Genomic DNA, 27,930 nt, shown 5'->3' with positions numbered 1-27,930 from the left:
TACCAAGATGAAGTTCATACTATTCTGTGCTGTGTTATTTCTGTGTTGCTATATGGGAGTAGCACATGGAAAATGATCCCCACTGTTACTCAAAAGCTCCAAGACTTCGTCAACACCTGTTTGCGTTGTATCATCGGAATACGCTGATTTGATACTATTACAGACGAAGAACTTGGTCGTCACACAAGTCTGGAACTCGTACGCAATTTGATAGGGAGGCGGAAATGGCAGTGGATAGGTCACATATTAAGGAGAGGAAACAACTGCATTGCTGGCTACGTCATGCTGTGGAATCCACTTCCCTAATATGGCCGACAAGTTAGTCGCCCCAAGGGAGAGAGAAGGAGTGCAGGCGTCTTGGGAAATCCTGGCGCATAAGTGTGGATGATTCAGCTCATCAAGCCTATAAGGTCAATATCGATGGAAAAAAAGGAGGGCAGGCAGACACTGTCTGAACTGAAACGATGGCGTAGGCCAGGATGTTAGACAGCTATCAGGGGTATCGAATTTATGGATCTTGGTGAAATCGATTGACTTCTGAAGGCTAAACAGTACTTACGAAACTCTATCAGAGTTATCAGTACCGAAGGACAAAGCCACAAGTGTTTTGAATGCTTTAACGTTAGCTAGCAAGTTCAGGAATAAAACATTTTATATTTTCAACAAATTTATTCTTATGTTACAATCAATTCCGAAAATAGTCTTAAGCGATGTATTATCAGGATTTTTGTTCTCACATTTTCGACAACATTCTCACTTTCACCGCAGTTTAAAATTATTGGTAGACTAAAAACCCATTCAGATATTTCAAGTGTATTATAATTTTTTTTTGCATATTTTGTCACGTGTGCATTCCTCTTGCTTAAAAATAGTAATAATGAATGAGTGACACTAAATAACATTAAATTAAAAAAAAAACCTTTTATATCATCATTAAAAACCTAAAGTCTAAAGAATGATGGCGAAGATGCGCTTCGAATTAAGCCTTGGCGGTCCTTTGCCTTGGAGCTAGCCGTACTCGGAAACCTTCCTCACGCTTTAGAATGATATCAGCTTGCAATTGGAAGTCCTTTTCGGTGAGATCTGAATAAACTCGGAAGTTGCGAAGGATTGTCGAAAGAAGGATCTTCAATTTCAACATGGCGTATTTACGACCTGCATTTAAAAGAATAGGAACATAGGTCGAATGACAATAGTAGTTTCAAAGAATTATCGTTTTGCTATTAAAATAGAGTCGTTTTTCAACTACAGATAAAAACTTAAGGTTTACTTACCGACACAGCTCCTTGGACCTGCTGAGAACGGAACAAACGCATAATAGTGCCTGTTCGCTTGTCTCTCAGGTAAGAAATTGTCAGGATCGAAAATATCTGGGTTAGGATAGATGGATGGATTGCGATGTAACTTGTATGTAGCCACAGTAACAGTGGCGCCTGCTGGGACAGTGTAATCGCCTGACGCGAGTTTCACGTCTTCCGTCAATTGTCTGGCAATGATTGGCACCGGTGGGAACATTCGCAATGTTTCCATCATGCATCGTTCTAAGTACTTCATTTCAAGTGTATCCTGGAAAGTGGCTGGGCGATCAGAATCACCGAATATTTCATCCAATTCTTGAATAACTCGATCCTGTATTTTCTGATGGATTCCCATCAATGACAAGAAGAATGAACTTGCCGCCGCGGTAGTATCGTGCCCCTCAAACATGATGGTATCAACTTGTTCCTTGATTTCCGTGTCTGAGATTAATGCACCATTGCGAGCACTCTCCAGCAGCAGATCCAAGAATGCTAAACGTTTTTTCTCCCCAATGTCATTTTCTTCAACATCCAAATCGTCCTTGAGACCACTCGATTGTCCGAATGAGAGTCCATCCACGGATGCAGTTTCGGTTGTTGGAACTGAGTCAAGTTTCTTGAGGTAGGCTTCATTGATTTTGGCCGAAGGTATAATACCGGCGGTACCCTTCTCTAGTGCTTCCTTCTTTTTCTTGATGACTTTTGTTGTTAGACCGTGAATAATGTCCAAGAGGCGTCCTTGTTGCTTGTAGTACTTGGTGAGTGTGAATAAAAATTCAGAGCGGAGGAATATGCTGCGGTGGCGTACATGGAGAATGTCACACATTTTCATTACAGCCAATGCATATTCATAGCCTGATTTGTCTTGAGTTTTCTTTGAAACACCCATGGCGGTTTCTGCAATTAAATTGGAAGTTGATTAGATTATTATGACTGTCCTCATATATCCTTAAATTTATGCTTTAGAGATGATTTGCTATTATTAGCATGTAATGATATTCCATGAATAAACGATGATGATTTTTTTTAAAAGTAGTAACTTTTTTTCCTTCTTTATGCAATTCAGAAGTTCAATTTTTAAAAGAGCCAAAGACAATGGGGAAAGGCGGCGGAGGTGAAAAAATGTGGGCCCTCTGTTATCCCTTTTTTCAAATGAAATTTATATTCCGGGTGCAGAGAAAACTCCGGGCCAAGGGGTTAATCGCCCCTTTGTACCTCTTCCGACGAGCCTAACAAGACTGAATGGAATACGAAAAGTAAAGGCTCTTCCATCCCGAGCTCTCAGAAGCACATATATTGCGAAAAATAGAAAGAACAAGTGGGAATACCGGAAGCTCGCGCTTCGGGTATAAAGGTTTTGTGTTCATCTTATGTGAGAAACTTCAAGGCACATTTTTCTGTCCGTATATAGCTACAAATCCAACATAATCCTTCATATTTTTCCAAACTACGAGACATACGTACATATTACAGCCATAGATATCACGCTCACCCTAAACAAATAAACTGCCTATTACCGAATACTGTACACATATATGCACGTATATAAATTGATCGTACCCATATTTCCCATTTACTTCTTATATCTGTTTGGATTAGGCACTACCCGCAAAGTTCATTAGCACGCATCTATTATATACCTACATACACACATGTCTGGCTGACAAATAACTAAAAAACTAAAACAAAATAATTCTCTGCGACCCAATTCATAACTCATTTCGTTGTGGTATTGAAGAATTGATATGTGATGATGACGTCATGCAGGTTGTAGAGTGCACGAAATTCACAAAAAATTGTAAAGTTTCACCCCCTATAACTTTGTTAATAATAGTTGGATTTTCTTCAAACTTGACCAAACTGTGCATTATATTCTTCATTACACGCATGCCAAATTTTGTACTTCTGGGATGAACATAAGGGGGGTGCCGGGTAAATTTCTAAAATGTGGAAATATACTATTATTAACTTTATTTGTGCAGATATCGGAACCGGATATATTTTGAGGCCTAGATTTCGAAGAGATGCAAGACTGTGATTTTTTTCAGATTTTTCGGTTGGATAGGTTCTGAGAACGAGACCTGTTACACTTTTTATGGGTCATATTTTGAACCCTCACTCCCCTATGTTTCACCTAATATCAAATATCGAACCAGATTCGAAAAGTACTCATTGAGACCTTTCATTTGATACCCTACATGGCTACATTCTGCGAAAAAAAAATTTGCACCCTCCATTCACATGTATGGGGAGCCCCCCCTTAAACTTAACACAATATGGCGCCACTTACTGCATGTAAAGGGATCACCAGATTACATACTCTCACCAATTTTCGTGACAATCGGTCCAGTCGTTTCCGAATAAATCGGGTGTGACCGACAGACAGACAGACAGACAGACACCGTCTCGATTCTAATAAGGTTTTGTTTCACACAAAACCTTAAAAATGGCCGACGGTTTTATCCAGGGAAGAGGCAACTCATTAGACGTTGGCTCACCTCTGTCCTGGGAGCAGCGTGACCGATAGTGGTAACAGATGAAAATCGCTCGTTTTTGCAATATGTTATTGCAAACACAACAAGGGTGCGAATTATATCCAACATAAACCGCCAGTATTTTATGCCTAAGGCAGGCCAAAGTAAATTTGTGGGATATGGGTGAAGCAGCGTCTAATGAGTTGCCTCTCTCCTGGACGAAACTGTTAGTCATCTTTCTTTCTATTTTTAGAGTACGCGGTTGCTATGCCCGAGATGAGGGATCCGTGGATAAAAAAAGTGAGAGTAAGTTGGTTTCTATCTGGTCCGGCCCAACATCAAGTAGATGTAGACTTAGGATCCCTCACATCCCGAGCAAAAAAAGGAGATATTGCGGTTTTTAGAAGCATCTGTTCAATGTTCGATAAATACTCTAGGCGTGGTGATTGCTTTTTGCAGCACAGTATATTTTGAGAACTGTGAAATTTTTTATCTGTTTTACACCAAGTAATTCTGGCTTAAATATGACTGTCTTCGTCTTCTATTCGGTCGATAGATGTAAAAAAACTACATGTCCAAAAAATGTTAATTCGTCCCACCAGAATATCTTGATAATACATCATAACCAAGATATCACTGAAGCCATAGAAGTTCCGTTGGCAGTGTTTTTCCCATAAAAGGAAGGGGAGAACGTTTGTGGGGAGCAACCGAAACTTGACTTTGATGTTAAGGAAGATGCATCTCTTGTAGATGAGAGCGACCTTCGATTTTGATTGTAAAAAACATATTAATTACATTGACAAATAGGTTGACGCCTTTTGCTAACGCTCCCGCAGGTTTTTTTTTTCGAATTCAATGAAAAATAGATGGGGGTGATCTAAATGGCCTGTATAGGATTTTTATGTCTGCGAAGTATCTTTGTTATTATTGTGAAAGTACGCAAATACTCTTCTTTTGCTGCATTCTTTGGCACCTTTCTACCATCTCCGATCTCCACTAAATTCTAGTGAAGTGCACCTTCTATCTATTAAGTAATTCATAACGGATAACAAATGTACCCTTAGACGATAATTTCTACTCGCGGTAACTTGTATTCTATCCAGCCCCATAGACATTTTTCCTATTGGAACACCTGCTAGAATTTTAACGTTTTTTTCCTGTGGACAATATGAATGTCGCTCTAGCACCTTAGGTTTCTTTGAAAATGGCTTTATTTGTTTGGTTAGGGCAATGTTGACAACATGTATTTGGTGGCAAACCTATGGCGTCGTATGGTGTAACCATCTAACGCCAATTAATTGTTAGAAATGGTATGACCACAGCAGCCTTTCCAAAGACATTCTTTTGAATATGCATTGGGGTACATTTGAATGTCAGAAAAATTGTAAAAAGAAACTAAACCGAAAGCCAGGCAATTATCAATACCCTTGGGAACAATCTAGTGAAGTCTATCTTATGGGAATGCTTTAATAAATTGACGTTTACACACAAAAGGGTCTGGATAGTATGGAGGAAGGAGAAGGAGAACGGTTCAGGGAGCTATACTGGGGGAATTTACCAGGAATGGAATGGGAAGATGTGGACCAAAATATTCGCGGGATTGTTAAGACGTCACTAAGAAGAGCCTTAGGATCATAATGGGAACACTCATGGGCCATTGCAGGCTAAACTACCAAATGGAGAAGCTAGGGATATCTGCTGACATTCTTTGCAGATTCTGTGGGGAGAGTTTTGAAATCTCCATACGTATTCTTGGAAAAAGTCCGGCATTTGTGCGAAGTAGTTTGACCTATCTGAGAGAACACTTAATACCAGATGCTAGGCTGGAATTTCTAGAAGTAGAAAGCATCATGTAAATCTTGGGGGACATAATAGTTATTTTTGGATGCATTGCGTTGATACTATTATTATTAATCAAAGCTCCGATGTGTTTATTTTAATTCAAAAACAATAAATGCGGATTTGGTTTTGAAAAACATGCAGTTGACCATTATTTGATAGCGTTGATCCGGATATCTAAATCGCTCAGTTTTGGCTAAGTCACTGCCATTGACAGTGATAGCGCCTATTTCATTAGGATCTGTCGTCAAACATTGTCTTTTATTCAAATTGAACCCGAGACCGTATTGCATGAGGTGATCATTTCATTTCTGAACAAGTTATTTGAGATCAGCTTTGCTATAAGAGGTTGGGAAAACATTATTTGCGTAAAACAGCGTATAGGGCGCTGGAGGTCCAGTGTGACGGTGTCCATAATAAGAACAAAAAGGAGTGTAAATGTGCGCTGCTCGCCACGCATTTTCAACGATGTCTTCTGTGCCTTCTTACACGTTGGGCCCAGAAACTACGTTCTCTATAACTTTCGGGTTTGCTGTCTCTTCTCTCTGGCAGCCACACGGTCTCTTCTCTTTGATTTTTATTTTTTCTCATTTCATTTTGAGGGAAATTGTATTTCTTTTTGTATGCTACACAAGTGGTTGGTCGAACCCACCGGGACAAACACAAATACGAATATTAACATCCATGACGACACCATGGCGATTCTGATCCTTCGTCAGGGAAAGATATGTGGCCGTCGGTTAACAATTACGATAATACCGGCGGATTCTACCTCTTCGTTTTCGTTTAACTTTAAATTAAGGGCAGCTTTGTACGCCCTAGAGAGCATAGTTTTGAGCGTTTTTCTACCGGTAAAAATTCAAAAAAGTATTTTCTGAATGTCAACGATATGTTCTTCATATGACAATATGGCTCAGAAGTTTTTGGGAAATTGGGAAAATGATGGACAATGGTAGATTTTCATCCCTTGATGTTAGTCGAAAGACACTAATGAGAATTTGCTGTACATATTTTATTTTAAACCGACTTATACCGATCGGGAGTTAAATGCCGTTTCCCACCAGTTTAGAAGGAGGGAAATTTAAATGGTTCCCTACGAAAGGCTGAGAAAATTCTCCCAAATGATCAGTGTGTCTCCAAATAATTGGGTAAAGCCTTCATATAGCATATCAAAGGTTCTGCGATAGAATGTGGGTGGTCCTCCAAAAATGTTTGATAAGAACAGTTTAAGTTGTTCAGACTATTATCGGGAGTAGGAGGTGGAAAGTCAGGAAGACTAAGTACCTCTAGGCATATGAGCGAAGGGTACGAGATTTCCTGTGAATCATTCGCGGATGGTTGGGTTCAAAGTGGAATGGGATAGTTGCTGAAATGTATAAATGCATTTGGTAGGCCGTTTGGTATTACGTTCGATGTTCTTTTGAGGCCTGTTTCTGGGATAATTGATCCTCAGATTTCTGAAAGATTGTTCATGTGATGATCTTGAAGTTGAAGTATTAAATGAAATCAGAAGTAATTTCTAATCGAAAAGATGCATTTATATTCTTTTGGTTCTTAGTAAAGCCTAGGAGAAGATGTGTTCCGATTGGACATATTAATGGCTAACCTGATGTCTATCAGACAATATGGTATTCTGATCGGGTAGATTTACTAACGATACGTGGGTATATGCGGGAGAGAGTAGCTTGGTTCATTTTTTTTTGTAGATTTGAAGGGAGTTTTTTATTATTTAAGTTGACCTGCTGTGATTGGGAAATTCCGGAAGGTAAATTACTGAGAGGTGACTTCACAGGAAAGTAATTTCTGTGACATTGTAGAAGGGATGTACTCACGGACAATTGTGTTTAGATTTTACTGAGTTCCATCGCAGGTCCATTTATTTAGAATTGATTGAGAGACAATTTACTAAACAATCTCTCTGAACTGTGTACAATATGCGCATACGCTGAGGTTCTTTTTGTTTTCATGGAAGGTGGCAAAGGATCACTAATTAGGTTAAGCATAGTGTACATCGTATTCTGTGTAATTTGAGGTACTAAGGGATATTATGATGCTGGTGAATGGTGTTAGATTTAGGGCTTAACTTTCTCGAAGCCAATTCCTAATATACAAGTGAGATGTACCGTATCTATGGTTCTGAATCGGTGACCCCTGGGTTTGAGTATTCAGGAAAAGTTTCAGGGTACCATGGGCCCTCTATGTTTTGAACAGGGCCTGGCTATTGAGTTTGGACTCGTGCGGGCTGTGGTTGAACAGACACGATTTTGTAATTTCCAACAAGTGTATTATGTATAACAATCTGGTTTGAGGTTCAGATAAGTTTCGGTTCTAACAATAAGATTGAGGGAAGGACCTAGCTTTTATAGACTGGGACCTCAGCAAACTTTTCATTTTTAAAAAGCCGCCCTACTTAAGATGCCAAGCTAGTTGCTGGATGTAAACTCAATTCTTCTTGTTCTTGTAGAATGAGTTGTGAACGTCAGCTTCAATAGAAGGCAAAAGTTAATACGCAAAAAACCTGGAATAAAAGTTTTAGTGAAAGCAGACACATTGAGGGAAAAAAAGGCTGGACTCTTTCTTAAGCTAAAATGCCACGAAGTCATTGATTAAATTGGAAGTATGCAATTTAAGGTGTGTGACGTCGTACATACATAAAAAGTACATATTACGCAATTATAGAATGATCACGTTATTGAGTACCATCTATAAGATATTCTTCGCTATCTTGCTAGGCCGGATTGCCCTATACGCCCAGAACATCATTGGCCCATACTAAAGATTTGATTTTTTCTGTGCGGTAAGCGATGAAGGCAAGACAAAGTATATGGTGGCAACGTCAGCACCGAAAACCAACCAACCAACAACATCAAACCGCACTGGTCAAACAGGAAGAATAAGGATAGGAGAATACAACTTTGGGACTGTTGACAATTTCTCCTATCTAGGGTCGAAAATCACAACCGATAACAGCTACGATGATGAAATCCGCGCACGGTTGTTGTCAGCCAACAGAGCTTATTTCAGCTTACAAAAACTGTTCCGCTCGAAACGTCTCACCATAGGGTCAAAGCTCTTACTGTACCTCATCTGTTCCTCGGAGACTTGGGCTTTTAATAAGAAGAATTGCGAACTCTTGGCCGCGTTCGAGAGAAGAATCCTCCGAAGGATTTTTGGCCCCCCTACATGAGGATGGGTGATTCCGTAGCCTACATAACGACGAAATCTATGAGCGATACTATGACCGTCAAGTTGTGGATAAAATCCGGCTCAATAGGTTACGGTGGGCGGGTCACTTAATCCGCATGGATGAGGATGATCCCACCCGGAAAATCTATAAGGGCAATATCTATGGTAGAAAAAGAAGACGAGGTAGACCCTGCCTAAGATGGAGCGATGGCGTAGGTCAGGACACCAGACAGATTTTAGGGATATTGAATTGGTGGACCTCAGCGCAAAACGGGGATGTCTGGAGTTCCTTATTAAGCCAGGCCTAGACCGGATACCGGTTGTTGCGCCGTTGATGATGATGATGGTAAGCATTGAAAATTTTTTTGGAATATGGCTAGCAGTTGCATCATCTATCTTTTATTGTACAAGACAGTAATTTTGTCAGTCTTCATCTATTCCTCGGAGACTTGAGTTCTTAGCGAGAAATATTACGAACTCTTCGCCGCGTTCGAGAGAAGAATCTTCCGAAGAATCTAGGCGGCGAAATTTATAAGCGCTGCTACGATCGTCTGGTTGTGGAAATCCGGCTCAATAGGTTGCGGTAAGCGAGTCATTTAATCCGTATGGGTGAGGATAATCCAGCCAGGAAAGTCCAAAGAAGACCCGGTAGACCCTGCCTAAGATGGAGCAATGGCGTAGGTCAGGACCCCAAGCAGCTTTTAGGGATATCGAATTAGGGGACCTCGACCCAAAACCAGGATGTCTGGAGCTTCTTACTAAGGCAGCCCTAGACCGGATACCGGTTGCTGCGCTGTTAATAACGATGATAATGGTGATTTCGGACATATACACATTTGAGCGGATGAAATCTGGTTGTTATTTGACCAAGTTCAAAAATCCTATTCAAGTTATTGTTTCTATCATCAGAAGAATTCTTCGCCGTGACGAGAACTTTGATGGTAAAGCTGCGAGAGTTATTTGTAGTAAGGTAATGTCTAAGTCAGTTTAGGTAATGTTTTGGTTGACATGAGACCTGATCTGAGAATGGGATACCTTTTGATACTCGCTACTCTTTGGCCAGATTCTCTATATGAGGGAATGCTGCCATAATACAATGTTAACGAGTTCGCACCTGGCCACGTTAAGAAAGTGGGCTTATTACCCGAGTTGAAAATCATCAGCCATGCTGCTATCAGATATTCTAGTAGAATAGTTTTCGGAATATCAATGTTAGAAGTACCCCAGCAAATATGAAGGTCGTTAATATTGCTTCTTGACAAGTTGAATAGATCTAGTGAATGTTCTAGGAGGAAACTAGTTCTTGTCGTATTAAGCAAACGCTTAGAAGAATCTTTCTATAAAGGACCCGCTTTCAAATGTGGATAGCTCAATGGCCTTTTTCAAGGTAAGCCGTGCACTCTTCTACACTTCGCTGAGGAAAGAGCAATCACGGCAACTATAGCACGATTCGGTAGACGCTAAAGCTTAACGGAATGATGTGGTTCTCACAGGTAAGAGTAAATTTGTTTTAAGTTACTTACACCGTTCGGTATACTGCTATTGGCGCTACTATCCAAGACATTAGTTGCAAATGAAGCTTTAGCAACTGCCACCATTTTAAATGCTATATGCACCCTGGTATAAGAGGGAAGGTTTCGATCAAATTATCTCAGGTTTATCTAAGTATAATCTTGCGCTATTTCTAACAATTAAATTATTTGAAATAATTATACGGTTTTTTTTTGCGTATACCGATATTTCGGGAACTACTTGTTCCCTTCATCAGCGCTACATTGCTAAGACGTGTAGCACTGATGAAGAGAACAACATAAAAATACTAGCGAAAAACTAAAAACGGTTCCTTTCTTTAAAAAATCTCAGATTTATTGGTAGGACTTTTGGAAAAATGTAATCTTGGCTTTTACTATTCAAAAGCATGTGTAAAGAACAGAATATCTAGACCAAAGTCGGTGTCCTGACGAGGGAGAAGGTATTACCTATTGAAAGGCACACAAATATGTAGTACCAGGTTCAAGTGGTCAAGTGATTCTTCTGCATTTCTTCAATCAACTCGTATATGAATCACTGGGTATTTCTTTCAACATTATAGTTATAATCATTTCTCTATTGGGTCAGTGTGTTAGTAAAGTACTGTGCATGCACAACATGTACGACACATTGGTTTTCGCGCTATAAATTGGCTTAAGAAATAGCATAACGCCGAGCTGGATTGCCACGGCTAGTGCCATTCGATGTCCGTTTACGGTTGGTAATTACAGTCCAATAGTAAAGTAAGTACCCTGTATTCGCTAGATTACTTGGCTTAGGTGCAGCATGCATGGGAATTGCCGTTACATGAAGCTGTTGCCAATGCAATCTCGCAATTGCATACCAGAGTTTACATGATATATAAGCAAATTTCTATTCGAATCGCATAAACTCAGATGCGGAGAAAGTGGTTTTGTATTACTCAGATTTGCCGGGTCCGAAAGTGCAAGTCGATCGTCGTTACAACGTGCACTGGGAGAGTGTTTTTGTTATAACTTGGCGAGGATCAGGTATTAGATAATGGGGCTCGTTCCATGTTATTACGTCGATTGAGAAATGGCTGCATGGATAGTTGTAACTATCTTTTCGCGATTTGATATTGTTTCGAATGAATGATTTGGTTGGGGAGGGAAGAGACATAGGACACGGCGAAATTACTGAAGCTAATTATTTAGATAGCAAATCTCAGGTCTTCAATCAAATTACTCAATGTGGTTTCCTATTGGAAGGTATGCAATGGTTACACACCGGTATTGAGAGGTATCTCTATCCTCTGTTATTATTTAGAAATTATTTCAATTTCCGTTGTTTCTTTGATTCCTGATTGTATTTACTCTTGTATCCGACAGTCCATGTCTTTGGGATCTGCGTACTTTTGAAGATTATACCTTACAGAGAGTATATGTTACGTAGATGTTAAATATCGGTTACGGAACCGGTGCATGGCTTGAAAGCATTCTCGTAATCTAAAAAAGCTGAGCAAATCACAGAGTTTCAATCGAACAAATATACATGAGAAAGTACGTGCTCCATTCACAGGTAAGAGGATGACATCAATATAAACTAGGTAAGTTCCTAACGAAACTGTAGGAAGGGATGGGAGCAGAAAATTCTATCACTGAAGAAACAAGAAATGGTGTTTGGCGAAATCAATAGGATGATTCTTTCAGATTTTCCGATTGGAAAATTCTACACTTGCTGATTGTTCTTTTTTTCCACGAATACGTACATATTGCAAACATGATTGAAAACATAGTAGCAATATGGGTAGAGAATTCACCGTTGTTTACCATGGATAACCCATTCCTTGCATTCAATCCCTTGATCTTCTACAGCATTCAATGAAAAGGGTTACAGAGATAAAGGATAATCCTTTGGATAGGTAAATGTGAATTTTAAATTATATACAGAACTATACAGTTGGAGACTGGAAAGTACACACTCAGATATGAAGGAGCTTCCACCTCTTCTATTCAGGACAGGGATATTTGAACGTTCTATAAGTGTGCGATTCTATTATAAAAATAATTAAAAGGCTCATCCGGTGTGCTGGGCCCGAGAAATCGATTTTTTGCCATCCATTATACTTAGATGATAATGTACGATAGCCAAAGTTATTTCTCGATATTCCGAATTATTCGAAAATTACGGTGTTAAACAGGTAAGGTATCATATATTAGGTTTATGTCGATAGCCGTAATAAAATGCGAATTTGCCGGTCCAAAGACGTTCGAGTGGCTTCGTTAAAGAGCGAGCATTGAAGCCAAAGAGCTACAATCGACTTTACATGACTTTTTTTTTTAAGAAACTGAAGGTTTATGGAACAGGTGGAGCAGATTAAGATTCAATATTTTTTAATAATCTTAGTTTGCGAACTGGGACATACTCCACACGTAAAAATGGCGGTTATTTTTTTCTTTAAGGGGGGAAACCACATTAGATGGCATTTTTTCACGTAGATTTTTTTTAGTGGGAAGAATTATTCGGAATTTAATTAAATTGGATATCATATGAGGCATATTCCGAACAACTTTTGAGAATTTTTTTGAAAAGTTTAACCCAAAAATAAAAGAGTTACGCGACAATATTCCGCTGAAAGTCGTAACTGGAGTTCTCCGCGCTACGTGTAGCGATTCCAATTTTTACCTGAAAGCAAAAAGCTTTCAATTTTGCATCACTAACTCAATTCAGCTGAAAATAATCAAAATCAAAAATTTTGCTTAAAAACATATTTCCATTTTCACCGTTGTTTTTCACGGAAAAAAGGCGGAAAATTTTTACACCGGTTCAGGATGGGGTGAATTGTTTAATTTTCTCTTCAAAGCCGTGGGAAAGGTATTTAGGCTTTGTTGAGTTAATGCAAATATTGGGTAATCACAAGTTAGTGCATTTCCCCGATATGATTTCTTTAGTAGCTTGATAGACGTAATTCATCGTACATTATTGTATAACTATGAATTTTACTTTTGTCTGTGCGTTGTGTGTCTATATGCACAAATGCCTAATGGCTTAAAATATGCTGTTATGTCGTTCGAAATCATCTAATACATGTTTCCTGTTCTATTCTTTGCGAAACTTCGGACAGTTGAAAAAATTTGTTTTTTTTGAGGATTTGAGCGGTCCTGAGCCTCCCTCTATTAAATGGTAGACGGCATTAATTTCGTGTAGAAATTGAACGGACCCCTCTTTTTTGGACAAATATCTACATTTTTTATTCACAAGGAATTCAGGACCGTTCATAGATTCGAATAAAATAATTTTTGTCCAGCTTCATGCCAGCTAAGGACTGAACCGACCGATGGTGTGGTGCTCGATATGATTCATTACCATGTCCTTCATTTTGATTCAAAGTAATTGGAACCAAAATTGCCAATATCTGTTTATATCAGGATTCTCCGCAGGGCAGAGGTGGGACAAGGTCTGAAGAGTTACTTCTCCCCGGAGGACGAATTGTCAGACATTTTTGAATACGATAGTTATCTTTTTAACATTTTATTTGTAATTAGATTATGCTTCAGTTTCATTATCATCTCATACTATTGCACAAATAATAATAGTAGTGCAAGCACAAAGAAGGAAGCAAACATCTTTGATGAATCACCATTTGAACTCGAGTAGCGAGATTGAGACGTTAAGGATAAACGAATTCGACCATCACAATATCTATTCCCTTTTATGATACGCCTAAGATCGTCCACTTCTCACTCCCATATATCATAGTAGGACAATTGGGATTTGTATTCTCCCTTCTTGTGTAATTTCCGCGATTTCATTGTTGCGAAGTGTGGGAGTAGGTTGATGATTTTCAATTTTGAACTTCTCTTTTGCTGCCTAATCTGGGATCAAAAAGAGGTCAATAATTTGATTTTACACATAAGACCTAGTCGGTGTAATCTCTTCCAGGTTGAATCCTCCTGACCTGACTTTGTCCAGCTTAAAAACTGATCCTGAGTTTGAAACGGTTCAATTGGAAAAAAAACTTTCACCCATTCTTTGATACATGGACTCATCTTTTTTGACTAAGTACCCGACTTTTTTTTATAAAAAAGATTTTTGATGGTCTCCAACCATTTTCAGTCACGCTCCTCTCAGGCAGTGGTGAAGCGCCGTCTGATCAGTTGGCTCTGTCCTTAAGGACATTTGGATCTCTTTTCAGAAGCGACTATTTTCTGATGGAATCACTGCTATCTACAAAGCTTCCACCCACAGATATCCTTAGCGTATTATAAAAGGTCCGGAGAAAAATGTTCAAAGAACAAATGGAAATGTCATGTAAGAAACGGATAGGGCACTTCTACTAGGTGGGACGGCAATTCCAAAAGTTTGGTTTCCTATTTTCAAGGAAAAAAAACTATATCCTTTAATATTTATCATTTCAGTTGACGTATTTTTGCAGTTGTTGTAACAGTTTTTGTATGCCTGTGCGTAATCAGTTCATCGTCCTGTCATTGAGGCAGCTTTGAACTTCAACTTTTAACTTGTTATCGCAGGTTAAGGCTTCAATTTAGGAAAAAGCTAATAACCACTGGATGCCAAGTCCAAACTGTGGAGTGCGAGGGCTGATGGTGTTCTATTCGAAACCTTTGCAGGAGAGTGATTGTTTAATGGATCAAATGTGGCCAAACGATTACTTATGCTTCTCCTCAGCATTAGCTTTGTCTAGCCTTGAATCCTATGGATATGGATTTGTTTTCAGGTCATCGCAACCCGTATTAGTGTTTATTATGGTTTCAAAAAGCATAAAGTCGATCAAACTTGTCTACTTTTGAAATCAAAACAGAGTTGGCATTATTTTATCAACACGATATGATTTGTTCGGCATAGGGATAGGAGAAAGGACTAACGTGAAATTTGTTTGGTTTCAGGTGTAAAATTGAACATTCAGGTTTTGTTGATTTTTCCTATTGCTTGGAGGCTTTATTTTATTATTACTAACTTAGGTAGGGTGAGGATCCAAGGAGAAGAACATCTTTTCACCACAGAAAACTGAACATGCGGTAATTACTAGGAAAGTAGGCAATACATTGATTGTAGTTGCTTGACCGCCTATGAAAATAAGCAATTCAGCAAGTGGAAGTCCGAATACCTAATAAGAAAGAAGAAATTCCATCGGGAATAAGTAAGTAAGTAAGCTTCCGAGGTTAAGCAGAGAAGGATTTAATTTAGCAAGCCTAGTTCAACGATTTAGACGAGGCCAGGTTGGAGGCAGATATCTTCGCAATATTTCAGTTCGGCCTAAGTAGCTTAAAAGTAGGAGGGACATGGACAAGTATTGTTAGCTTGCTGGTAAAAGCTATGCTTGAGTTGATTAGCCCAAGTCAAGTAGATTATCTGAAAGTAAATCTGTTTAAACAATTTTGCCACACTATCAGTGACAAGCACAGAACGAAAAAGTTCTGGAGGTGTCGAGGAAAAGGGCACCTTATCACGGATTGTACGGGAGATCCATGATGTAAAGGCAAACGGCTACAAGCACATAGGCAGGCAATGACCTGCGCAAATAAGTGGGGTAATTCAAGACTTACTTTCAAGACCATTAGAGGTGCAAATGCTGCTGTTCTGAATGCCCCGTCACCTAAGTGTCCGGAGTACATTATGCCTATAGTTTATGGAGGAGAGACGTATGTTGAGCCGTAGCTTAGTTACCTATATCAGACTTCACTTCACTTCTCCTAGAGGAGATGTAGAAGTTAGAGGCACATTGGAGCGGGATAAATTCTACAATAACTACAAACACGGCCCGGGGAATGCGACAGACCCATGGCATTCACAAGCAGGCGTAGAACGACATCCCCTTTGTGCGAGGTAATTCTGCATAGTGGTCTCATGGGGAAGTAGGCAAAAAAGTTGGGGTCGTTTAATGGTGTTTGAAAATCATACATTGCTGCAACTTGGTTCAAAAGCGCCTTTTTAAGATTTCCACTTTCGTCTATTAAGAAGAAAGATTTGAATATGTGGAAATATGTGGAATATGTGGAAAACATATCGAACAAAAAACTATGTCAAGCTTAAGGGTAGTTTTTTCAAAACCGGAAATCAACGACATCTATATTCACAGCTCATCTGAGTGCAGTAAACGTCCAACACGACGAAACTTTGTTATTCGTGCATCGGATGCTTTAGATACTTCTATGTTTAGATGGCTTTGGCTCAAAAATTGCAGCTGAGCGCTTTCGAGTGGGAACAGTTTAGATAAGAGAAGCTGGATCACTACGAGTAAGAATATCGAAATTTTCAAAATAACCTGAAGAGAGCTATATGGGGAGCAAGTATGGTTGTTATATGTGCCCTAAAACAAATAATAACTCATGGAGAATTGTTTACAAAGCCATTACGAACAAGATAGGTGGGAAAAAATTACTTCTAGTACTTTATCTGTGGATTTTGCTAACATAAAATCTTTTTGAAGCGGGAGGAGAATAGGTTTGAGGTGCCGTTTCAATGAAATGTTTTTCGGCAAATGCATATGTGCGGAGGAACTGCGGGATATTTTCTAAAATATGCGAAAAACAAGGCTCCGTGATCGATTAGAACCCTGAGTTGACTGTTAAGGGTAGATCAAATTAGTTTAGCAATAAGTACGGAGCAGTGGAAAAACGTTTTGCTACTAAAGCTTAAAAAAATATCTGCTGTATCCTCTGCTTCATCGGTCTCTTAGACATTATTAGATATTGGAGAAGCTGGTAGACAAGTTGAGCATATGACAACATGAGTAAAAAGAAAGCAGTTAAAATTCTGCTTGCTGACTGGGAGATCGTCTTAAAGTTAATTATTTACCTACTGCAAAGTAAATCACTGGTTGATGAATTGCTTTGTCAAATTAATTATATTGTTAAGGACGGGATGAGTTTGCGAACTGTCCTGAATTCTCCGTCGAACCCGACAGTTTAAATTATTTAGCCTTCTATTTTCCGGGGCTGGGGAGAAAAACGTCATGGACGTTGGCGGAAGATTCTATAACCTAATCAAAGAAATGATGAGGTCTGACAGAAAGACAACAAACAATGAAAAGGCGAGGTGGGAATGGCATGAATCTGCTGATTTAAATCGTAGCTCTCCTCGTGAAGTAGTATTTTATTTTGTTTGTTTTATTTTCAATAAGATTGCGCTTCAATTTCATTACCATTTCACCTAATGTTATGCGAGTGATAAACCTATAGCAACATGACCAGCACACGGAGGAACACAAAAGTCAATGACACCACTGGGATTTGAACCTGGAACAACGAAATCGAGAGGCTGATTCTCATCTAGCTTGGCTACCGCACGCCATGGTTAATTACAAATAAAAATGTCAGGCAGGGCAGTGAGGTAATGTTAGATGTGTGCAAGTGTGCAAGCGAATAAATGAATTCTGTCTTGGATTTTATTATGTTGGGGGCTCAGCTAGGGCTAATATATTGCATTTGTAAGAGAAATTAGTCGGATACTTTGAATCGTAACTATGCTTTTTATTCACATCATTAGATATTTTTTGTGTACTATAAATTCCTTAACCAACATTTGAAAGCAAATTGTCGTTCTGTCAGGAGAATCCAGTAGCATTTTCCATGAAAGTTACATTTGCACCCTTTATATGTGCTTTGAATTATTTTGTTTTTAATTCCAATTGACAATTACATCTAATAACATTCAAGCCACCTTGATTCGGCAATAAAAAGATATTATGTGACTGTAATGAATTGAATTTGTAATGCAGTCCCCAAATATTTTATTAGGCATTATGTGTAAGTGTGAAACCCCCATGCAATTTTTCGCCACTTTTTCGAAAACCATGCAGCGATTTAGTACCACATGGTCTGATCCTATCACAGTTTATTCACGCGCCATTGGTATCTGATACGTGCTTTGCAAAACTAATTCTGAAGAGCGGTAGATACACCAAAGCTAACACGCACCTATCAGGGTGGTGCCGCGATCAATAGTTCTTCAGATGATGTGCCAACAAACAGTAAGCATGTAACGCATGGATGTAGGTGAATTGTTGCTATTGTGACATAATCGAGTGAATTGAATGGAAAAATAAATAAAGTTACTTACCCAGAAGTATCTCAACGGTAGCTTCGCTCATATGATCGTGGGCATCGAATGTTTTACTCCCCTCGGCCTTCAGTTTGGCGACTACATGTCGAGAGTTCTCATTGAACAAGTCAATGAAACCTTTCAAGACGTTCAAGTGGAAGGTTGGAGCTATCAGTTTCCTATGTGAGCGCCATTTACGACCTGTTAGGGAGTGTAATAAGGTTGAGTTAGATACTACTTCCAATTAGTATACTAGAGTTAAATGGGGCATTGCGGTCATCGAGAGGGTGCGTGGTCTGATGTAGATAGAAGTCAGAAAGCTTAGATTTAGGATTCAGAACAAAGTAAAAGCAAACAATAATTAAATTTGCTTTTCAAGTAATTTTAGTTAATTCAAATTTACTTAAATAAGCCTCACTCAATATCTAAAAGAGCGAAACTATGTTAACGCGACAAGCACCTTACAATGACTTCCTGAATGAATCTGTATAAATATACTGTGCAAAACACTGAAGAATGCATTGAATGATAGACCTTCCATTAGGTTAACTACAATTAATTTATTACTGCATTATGCAATCTCCACTCTTAGCGAAGGCATGAATGCATGTAAAAAATGCAATTAACATTCTGGAGTCATACGTACCTGTGCTGATGAGCAGACCATCTCCAAGCCATGGTTTGAAGAATTCGTATTCTGGTGATTTGTCGATGTAAACTTGACTGCTCAGAATAATTTCGACGTCTCGAGGATCGTACAAGAAGACAACAAGTCGAGGTCCAATCCAGATCTTGGCCAGGTTGGGGAAATTCATGCTTTTACTCACCACGCACTTGAATACGGCTAGAAAGATGAAGATACATTTATGTAGATTCAAGGTTCTATATAGGCAAACTTAAAATGAAGACGAAATCTATTTAGATCTTAATAAAAAGTACTTTGCTATAGAGATTTATAATTGATTGAAGATATATCTACCAAAAACTATTGACTCATTTTTAAAAAGGAAGGGTGGAATGGGGAAAATCGTGCAAGTTCCACGCAAAGAGCATTCTACAAGAGTTTATTCAAAATGCTTGCTTTAAACGTTTGATTCATATGTCTAAGTGTGAATGCGCCTCGTAAATAGGTAATTACTCTTGACCTATTTATTCACTTTTATTAGGATGTTGCAGTCAGCACAAAAGCTCTATTAAAACCGCTTCGTTCGTCTGTCTGTGGCCAGTATAAACTGGGTACATGATTAGGAATTTCTGGTTTTGGAAGCATGGATCATGTTGGAGGGAGACAATTTTGTTTTGTTTATAGGCTTGAAAAATATAATACTTAAATATAAATTCAGATTCACTTTCCACTCCTTTCTGGAAACATATTTTCATGCTTGTTCATTTTAGTTAAAGTAGCAGATTCGCCAGTGATCGATATTAACGAACAATATGGAACTTCCATCCAATTAAATGAGAATGTAGGTGGCTTTTGTGAAGAAAAGGGCAATCCCGATATTATTTTTTGGAGTTTTGTGTAAAACAAGATGTTATTAAAATAGGTCTGTTTGTCGGTCTGTCCGTTAAACGATCCCACTAATTGACAGGAAATTTGGCGGAAAGGTTGGAATTGTGAACCCCCTGCAGGCAGTGTAGTGCATAGCATTAAGCACGATACTGGGAAGTTTAGTGGAAATCCTATTATTATTGCCGGTTTTGTGTAAATTGACTGTAACCCAGGACAGGTATATGCATCTAAATATTCTTACAGAGGAAATATATAAATCCCTTCCTACCTTAATCGTCATGGTATAATCTTTTAAATTGTCTTATGATTGCTTTAGATTCCGATTTCTTGTTGATGTCTTTCAGTGAATAAAACAGTAGTTGTTTGAACTAAAATCAATTTTATTCATGTAAATACATCGGGGGAGTGACTTACTCCCTCCTTCAGTACATCTGCTCTTGAAGAACGGAGTAGGGCGGTATCAAAATATATTAATTTATTTGAACGAAAATTTATTATAGTTTAAAGAGCTCTGGACCACTTTCTTGTATCGGCATTCACTGTTTAGCAACTGAATAAAAAGGTTGGCAACAAATTAGAATCGATTCAATGTTTGTCTGTCTGTCTGCCTTTCTGTTTGCCTCTCTGTCACACCCGATTTATTGGGGAACGGCTGAAGCTATTGTCACGAAATTTGGTGAGAACATACCGTCTGTGATGAGTTACATATAGCAAGTGGCGCCATTTGCAGTTGAGTTTAAGGGGGCTCTCCATATATGCGAAAGGCGGGTGCACATTTTTTTTTCACAGAATATGGTCATGTGGGATATCAAATGAATTGATTAGTATTTTTAGAACGTGATTTTATTTCTGATATTGGGCGATGCGATGCATAGGGGACTGAGGGTTAAAAACGTATGCCCGAAAAATGTAACAGGCCTCATTTGTAGAAGCTATCCAATTCACAATGAAGAACCCATACAAAATCTAGGCCTCAAAATACATCCTATTCCGATACCTGCTCAAATAAAGTAAATAATAGCATATTATTATATTTTAGAAATTTAACCGAAACTCCTCCTAAGTTCATCCTAGAAGTACAAAAATTTGGTACCATTATAAGTAATAATACAATACACAATTATTAACAAAGTTATAGAAGTTCAAAATTGTGCATTTCACGTGAATTTATCGCAACCTAAGATGGGTATGACGTCATCATCATATAAAATGAACTCTTATGAACGGCAGGGTTGGAATTTGGAGACATATCATGGAATATTTTGTAATTTTAGCTATGTCCAGACATGATGAACATAAAACCTTTTTACCCGAAGCGTCCAGCTTTCGGTATTCCGTCATGTTTAACCTGGGTAGCTGTTAGTCATGAGTGTTCGCCAAGCTAGGCAGGAGCGGTATTTTCTTTTTCATTTCGTGTCGTTTTGTAAAATTAGGAGTAGTTAAATTTATTTTTAAAATATTTCTCAAGGAGACGGAAGCACTGTTTTGTTTTAATAAAATAAGAAGTCATTTATATCCACATAGTTGAAATGAATGTCCGTGATTTTTCTGAAAAGTTTCACTCGAGCATAGGGTTGATTTTCTTGGACATCCAGGACAGTATATTTATACTTCTTAACCTACCTAACATTTGAAATAATAAAACCTGTTTTTTTTATTCGCTCTTGTTGATTTATATTTTGCAAATGCCGATATTTCGGGAACCACTTATTCCCAACAAGTCTTAGACTTGCCTCCATTTGGACCATTTCCCCCTGTCAGTGAAGTCGAGGAAGCTATCAAACGAATGAAATCGGGGAAAGCAAGAGGACCTGACGATATCGTATTTGAGCTCTAGAAAGCGAAGAGCTAGAACTCAACACTGTGGCTCAGTGAGATCTTCGATCGGATTATTGATGAATTCAGGACACTACCTGACTACAGTATGGAAAAAGAAAGGGATCCGGTGGCTGTCCCATACCATGAAGATTTTTGGATGTATTCTTGATCACGGCATTCGCAAAATCATTCAAATAACCGTGAAACGAGCGGGGATTGTCAAAAATTGCGGAGCTAATGATGCAATACACGCTGCGCGGTTACTCATGGAGAAACACCGTGAGAAGCATCGCCCAGATTTCCACTCTGTGTTCATGTGTGATTATTTTCCGAAGGTATGAAAAAGGGTTCGATCGGTCCGGCTAACGTTGCTCTGATGCATAATATGTCTTGACACTTGAGGTCTACCCTCAATAAATCATATCCCATAATTATCCACCAATTCTATGATAGTTAGAGAAGAAGTCTGTGGGGAGCGTATAATTTCAAAAAACGGAGACCGTGAAGTGAAGCGTGGATTTGCGAATTTTAGCAGACGTGTGGTACCCGTAAAGAAAATACTCGGCCATCACACTGAGTGATTCCCCTAGAAGTGGTAAGTAAGACTGATTGAAAAGGAACGAAAAAGTCTTAAACCATACCAGAGATTACACATACTGATTTTGTTGTAATTTAGGAGTTATTTCCTCAGCAAAGGAGGATCTTGACTGCTATAAGAGACTTGGCAGATAATAGTAGTGACCGAAGTAAAGAGAGAAGATCGACTGGAAATTTGTAGTAAGATATGAGTACTCAAAACTTCGGCAAATGAAGTCTTTGAACCCGGGAGAAAGACAAGCCGGACCTGTCACAGAGCCGATCTTCTGAGCATTTTGAGAGTGCAACATATGAAACATATGTTGGTACTTAAAGCTGATGAAGTTCAGGCAAGTTGTCCTTTTACTGTCTCATATATTTTTCAAGCAGTATGGGGAATATGCAAAAGTGGGTAATAGTTGTTTTGGGTAAATAATAGCCTGAATACTTATCAAATTGTTTGTTTAATTTTCGTGATTTCACTATTGAAACTATAAAATTGATTACCGATTTGTCTAAAAATGTATTAATCAGAATAATGTATCAAAATCGGGCAACTGTAATCAGATCGGGAGATCCTTAGCAACGGATTGTATTCGTAGTTATCTTGATTTTTCTGTCGGCGGCTTCTCGGAGGAAAAACGGCTCTGGTGCGGGGTTGATTGTGAACTCAAGTAGTGTTTAACATGGTGTACAACAACGGTAGGGGAAAAAGGTAAAGATAGTACATGTTTGTAATGAAGCAAAATGACTGTTTTTTTATTAGGGGCAACTTTTGTGCATTTATTTGCAGATATCGATATTTCGGAAGCCAGTTGCTCCCTTTCTCAACGCAATCCACAGATCTACAGATTGTAAGCACTGATGAAGGGGGCAACTCATCATAATCCGGTATCCGGTCTAGGTCTGTCTTAATAAGGAACTCCAGACATCCAGGTTTTGCGCCGAGGTCTACCAATTCGATATCCCTAAAAGCTGTCTGGCGGGGCAACTGGATCCATAAATATCGATATCTGCAAATAAATACGATAGGGTTTCCCCTAGCCAAAAAACAATCTTTTCCTTTCCCTGAAACACAGGACAATCAAAAAGTTCAACGATACAAACCACACAATTGATTGTAGTTACAAACCATCTTCGAGATGTAAGGTTGTGCTTAAAAAAACTCGGGATAAATTCGGGGAGTAGAAAATGGGAACAATATTCATTATAACAACGTGCTGTAAGCGAAATCCAGCTATTGGGTATGTGGAAGTGCTAATGAGCGCAACGTTGAATTTTAATCAGCTTCTATAGTGGACAGTGCAGGATAATCCCTAACGGTGTACGTTTGGTTTGCATAGCCCTGAGGAGACAACAAATGGAGCAACACAATTATAGAAATAGAGCGGCCCGCATAAATTTCATCCCGGGCCCGATTCTTGGAGGATTTGGTTAAGCTAGCTAGCTAAGGGCAGGGCAAATAACAAATCGGAATCAGGATTCAACCCGAGATTCAAAAACAGAAGCAAAGCAGCAGAAGCAAAGTTTATATATAACTGTAAGCATTATCACTACGAGATATGTTTCTGAGAAATCCTGATAGGATGCGTAAGACCAATCGATGATGAATCAGGTATAATGTAATGGAATATATTCGTTTTTTCATGACAATACTCCGGGAATATCAGAAAGACATTCGATAGGGAAATTTGTAGTATCAAACAAATCTAGCAGGGAAACCTAATGGGAACATCGGGTCAGCAATGAATCAAAATGGAGAATAAAGTGTACTATCCAGTTTTAGTCATAATGAGTTGTAGTTTCACTACACAGTTTGAACAAATGCCAGATTTACAGCTGAGAAACGTGGAATATTCCTCCCTCACAACCGGAAGATTGTGAGAATAGTTGTACATGATTTTCCACAGTAGGGGGGCCAGTACGGAGCCTTGCGGGACACCCGCGGAGACAATGAACTCCTGAGGTCTATCATCGGTGTTATACCATAGAGTACGTTCTCGGAAGTTGCTGTCCACAATGGTAGCGGGGTGGGTGGGAACACTATTCGTTGCCATGGACTGCTGTATACGGCTCAAACTGGCCGAACTGAATGCATTTTCCATGTTCAAGGTTACTAACATGCTATTTTTGCAGGTACTACTCTTTCCATGAAATGTGTTTTCGTCCAAGTTAGTAACCAATTTGATGGCATCAATTTGACTTTATCGACGATCCGAGAGGCCACTTTGGCTCCCAACCACCGGGAGCAATCTACAGATTACTCGTTCCAGTATTTTACACATAGTGTCTAGAAGACATAGGAGCTTTGTGTTCACCTATTGTGCTGCCTCCAACAGGCTCGGTTGTGGTTACTGACGTAATTGCCATCACCTTCAGAGTTCTCTGAGTGGTTTCAGCGCCCCTCTCTTCCTGGGAGAATAACCGTTGAATAATTTTCAACAAGAGAGTAGGACCCGTGATCTGCGGAGATTACCAGTGTCTGAATCGTCCCATCAGAATTCTATACGCGCTCCCCCACGGGCTACATCCGTCTCAGAGCAGAACTCCTTAAAGCTTTTCTTTTCCTCTGCTGAATGGCCAACTTGTGATTTTTGCGGGCTTGCTTGTATGCATGCTCGTTTCGCATTTGGTCGATCCTACCTACCGCTCGCTGGAACGTTCGTCTGGCTCGGTGGCAGGCTGATCGAACGCCGGCGAGTTCATCATTCAACTAGTGCATCTCCTAGGCATGATTGCGTCACATGCCTTAGAGATAGATTGTGTGACATGAAGAGCTTTTTTCGTAGGGCCGCCAACCTTAGTATGTTGGTCAAAACACACTTCCATGGAGGTCTGTTCATGCAGTGCCTTTGATGTCGTTCTCGGCTTTGGATATGTTATTTGCCACTGTATGGCTGTCTTTTAGTTCGAAGATAATTGCTCGGGGATCGCTGTAGGTGTAGTCCTCGTCAAAGTGCCAGGTCATACAATTCAGGGCTAACAAAGGTCAGGTCTACGATTCCTTCCATTCTGAAAGTTACTTACATTACCGGCGTTGGCCAGAACAATATCTAACTGGGCAGAAGCCTCTAATAAACTTCGGTCCTTTGCGTTATTCTTTCTGCTTCCCCATTCCATAATTGGAGGCATTGTACCTTCGATGCTATGGGGTTGTCGCTCCATTGATAAGATTGGAGTAGTTGTGCAAAACTGATATTTGCTTCCATTGGTCAGGAGCGGTACGGCAATATCTTTGTGAGCTCAAAGTGCAACCCACGAAAATGATGACATAGCTAGGCACCTCATTCATCTAAAAGTTCGAAATTTGGTTTCAAAGGCTACTTTAGCTTTACTTTGGATGTTGATTTTCAAATTAGACAAACATACGAAATTCTCAATATGCAAATTTCTATACACATGGTTGCTCCTATTCCTCATATTAATTAACTAAATATAATACAATGTAATAAGATGAAATAAATCAGACTCTTTTACGTACAGTAAAAGAGTGCAGTTTTTGTGGTATACCGCAAGGGTGTCATTGAATACTAGACTTACTGAATACCGTTATGAAAGCATGTAATTATAAAAGTCGAAATGTTATTGATGGTATTGAATTCAAATTCTTTATTAAGAAAAGTATTCAGAGAATGATGAAATATAAAATTAATTATATTAGATTAGAAATGGGAAGCTAACCAAACGTTATTTGATATTGAATTCTAACATTACCGGATTGCTTGTGTGTCACTATATATTTTTTTTATTTGAATAAGGCAATCAATGGTCAATGAGTATGCCACAATATTATACACATATGCAAGTATATACGTCATCTGAATTGCCGGAAGGTGGTATTTATTTTGACATTGTATAATGATCATGGAAAGTTAGATTCTCTAAACATAGCTGAACTAGTTCGTTTTTATGGTTTCGAGGAAAACAAAACCCTATCAAATATATGCACTGTCTCTCTGTCTGTCTTTCACATGCGGTTTTCTCGAAAAAGGCTGCGTCTATTGACATAAAATTTGGAGAAAAATTTGAAATTGTGAAGGTCATAGCATAAGATGAAGCACGTTGTTGAAAAGTTTGGTAGCAATCCTACCCTTATTAACAAAGTTAATAGTACAATTTTTAGTCTCTCCCATTAATTGACTGTATCCTAAGACATTTTATATAGAATGTTAGTATCACGTTCAAGTGAATAGTCTGACATATTTGACGGACATACTCTATGCGCTACGTATGTACAAACTGAACCCATTGTTTACCCATCACTTCATATTTTTTGTGAAAGTTATTTTGAAAGTGATGCTTATTTTGACATGGTCCTTAATATAGCAATAAAGGTTCAAACGCTACTCTATTGTTGCGTCCCTACCCACTCTGCTGTTGTGGATTTCATTACGAAATGTCCTTTCTCAATTTTGCATAAAAGGAGCTGTGAAAGAACATTCTAGAAGATTACATTAAACATATTTGGTCAGTCATTATCAATGAAAGGCTTCAATGCACGAGATTGGGACGGCATAGGTGGTCCAGTGTCAGAAAGGATAAAGGATAATTTATTTGCACTAGTTGTCCGGCTCAAATTAGAGTCAGGCATCGAACATTAAAACAGTCTCCTCAAAGTTACTTCCCTATTTCCGCTACAAAACGCGGGCAGCTGAAACCCAAAAAACTCGACCATCGTACCGTCAAGGAGAAGGCACTGAAAAGGATGATTTCCAGGAATGTTAAATCATGGTGTTATATGAAGTGACGCACTCTATACTGGAAGCTGAGGTTTGTTAGGAGTTAACTACAGAGATAACTTTGAAAGAGATTCTCAAGAACTTTGCAAATATGAGCGACTGATTTCTGTAAATTTGGGCATCTTAGTTGATTTATTGAACATATCAAGGTGTTTATTTAAAAATGTTTGCCTTAAATTGGGTATTTGTATTTCTGTAGCTATCATAAAAACATAAAATAACTTCATTGTTGCTGAATCGATTGCTTCCCTCCTTTTCAAAAACAAGCTTAAAAGTTGAGTTCAGTTTTATGCTGTACTATTCACTGTATTTTTGCACCTGAATATTATTGATACCTTTGGACCATCTTCAGTTAACTTTACAGGGTTTGTTAGGGAAATCTTCTTTTTGCTTCCGCAGTAACTAATCCTTACACCTTATCACCTTTTGTCCTTTAAAATCGTATATACACTTTCACTTACTTGCAGATGAACCAATAACATCCAAAAGGTTTCCAATGATCGGGTGTCCTTTAGGTCCTGGGATTCTTTCGGCTAACTCGTACAATCTCCTTCGTGATAATCTCCAATAAATGAACCAAAGCAAAAGTGTAGGTAAAAGCAGGAAGTAGAAAACACTTGTTGCTGAAATAATGGCTGGATCAGCCATAGTATCCTTGGTGAGTGTCATTTTGAAAGGTTTTCCTGTACCGCCTCCGAAAAGGTCGCACAATCACTTCAGTAAGAAATTTTAAAAATTCGCTTATATTTTTCCTTTATGATTTAGTTGCACCGCACTTAACTCAATTTCTTGAGTAATTTCCTTCACTAAAGAAGATTGTTCCACTATTGTGTTCTTACATCTAAGTACAACCACTTTCCACACTAGACACAACCCGATTCGGACTCCTATCTTAGATTGTCGCGAATCGTAGAGTTACTGTAGCCGCTTGCCCA

At 38.8% G+C, this 27,930-nt stretch overlaps 1 protein-coding gene across 1 annotated transcript; it reads right to left on the bottom strand.

Moving 5' to 3' along the window:
- Positions 1 to 649: 649 nt before the first annotated feature.
- On the bottom strand, positions 650 to 27,930 carry LOC119657276 (cytochrome P450 4g15-like). Its single transcript, XM_038064115.1, has 5 exons — positions 27,457 to 27,930; positions 18,996 to 19,193; positions 18,368 to 18,550; positions 1,275 to 2,195; positions 650 to 1,155 (listed from the first exon to the last, which is right to left on the bottom strand). The coding sequence occupies exons 1-5, from the start codon at positions 27,662 to 27,664 to the stop codon at positions 980 to 982; spliced, it is 1,686 nt and encodes a 561-aa protein (XP_037920043.1). The 5' UTR covers positions 27,665 to 27,930; the 3' UTR covers positions 650 to 979.

The sequence above is a fragment of the Hermetia illucens genome, chromosome 5 (assembly GCF_905115235.1).
Source record: "Hermetia illucens chromosome 5, iHerIll2.2.curated.20191125, whole genome shotgun sequence".
In the NCBI taxonomy this organism is placed as follows: Eukaryota; Metazoa; Arthropoda; class Insecta; order Diptera; family Stratiomyidae; genus Hermetia; species Hermetia illucens.
This window is presented reverse-complemented; position numbering and strand designations above follow the sequence as displayed.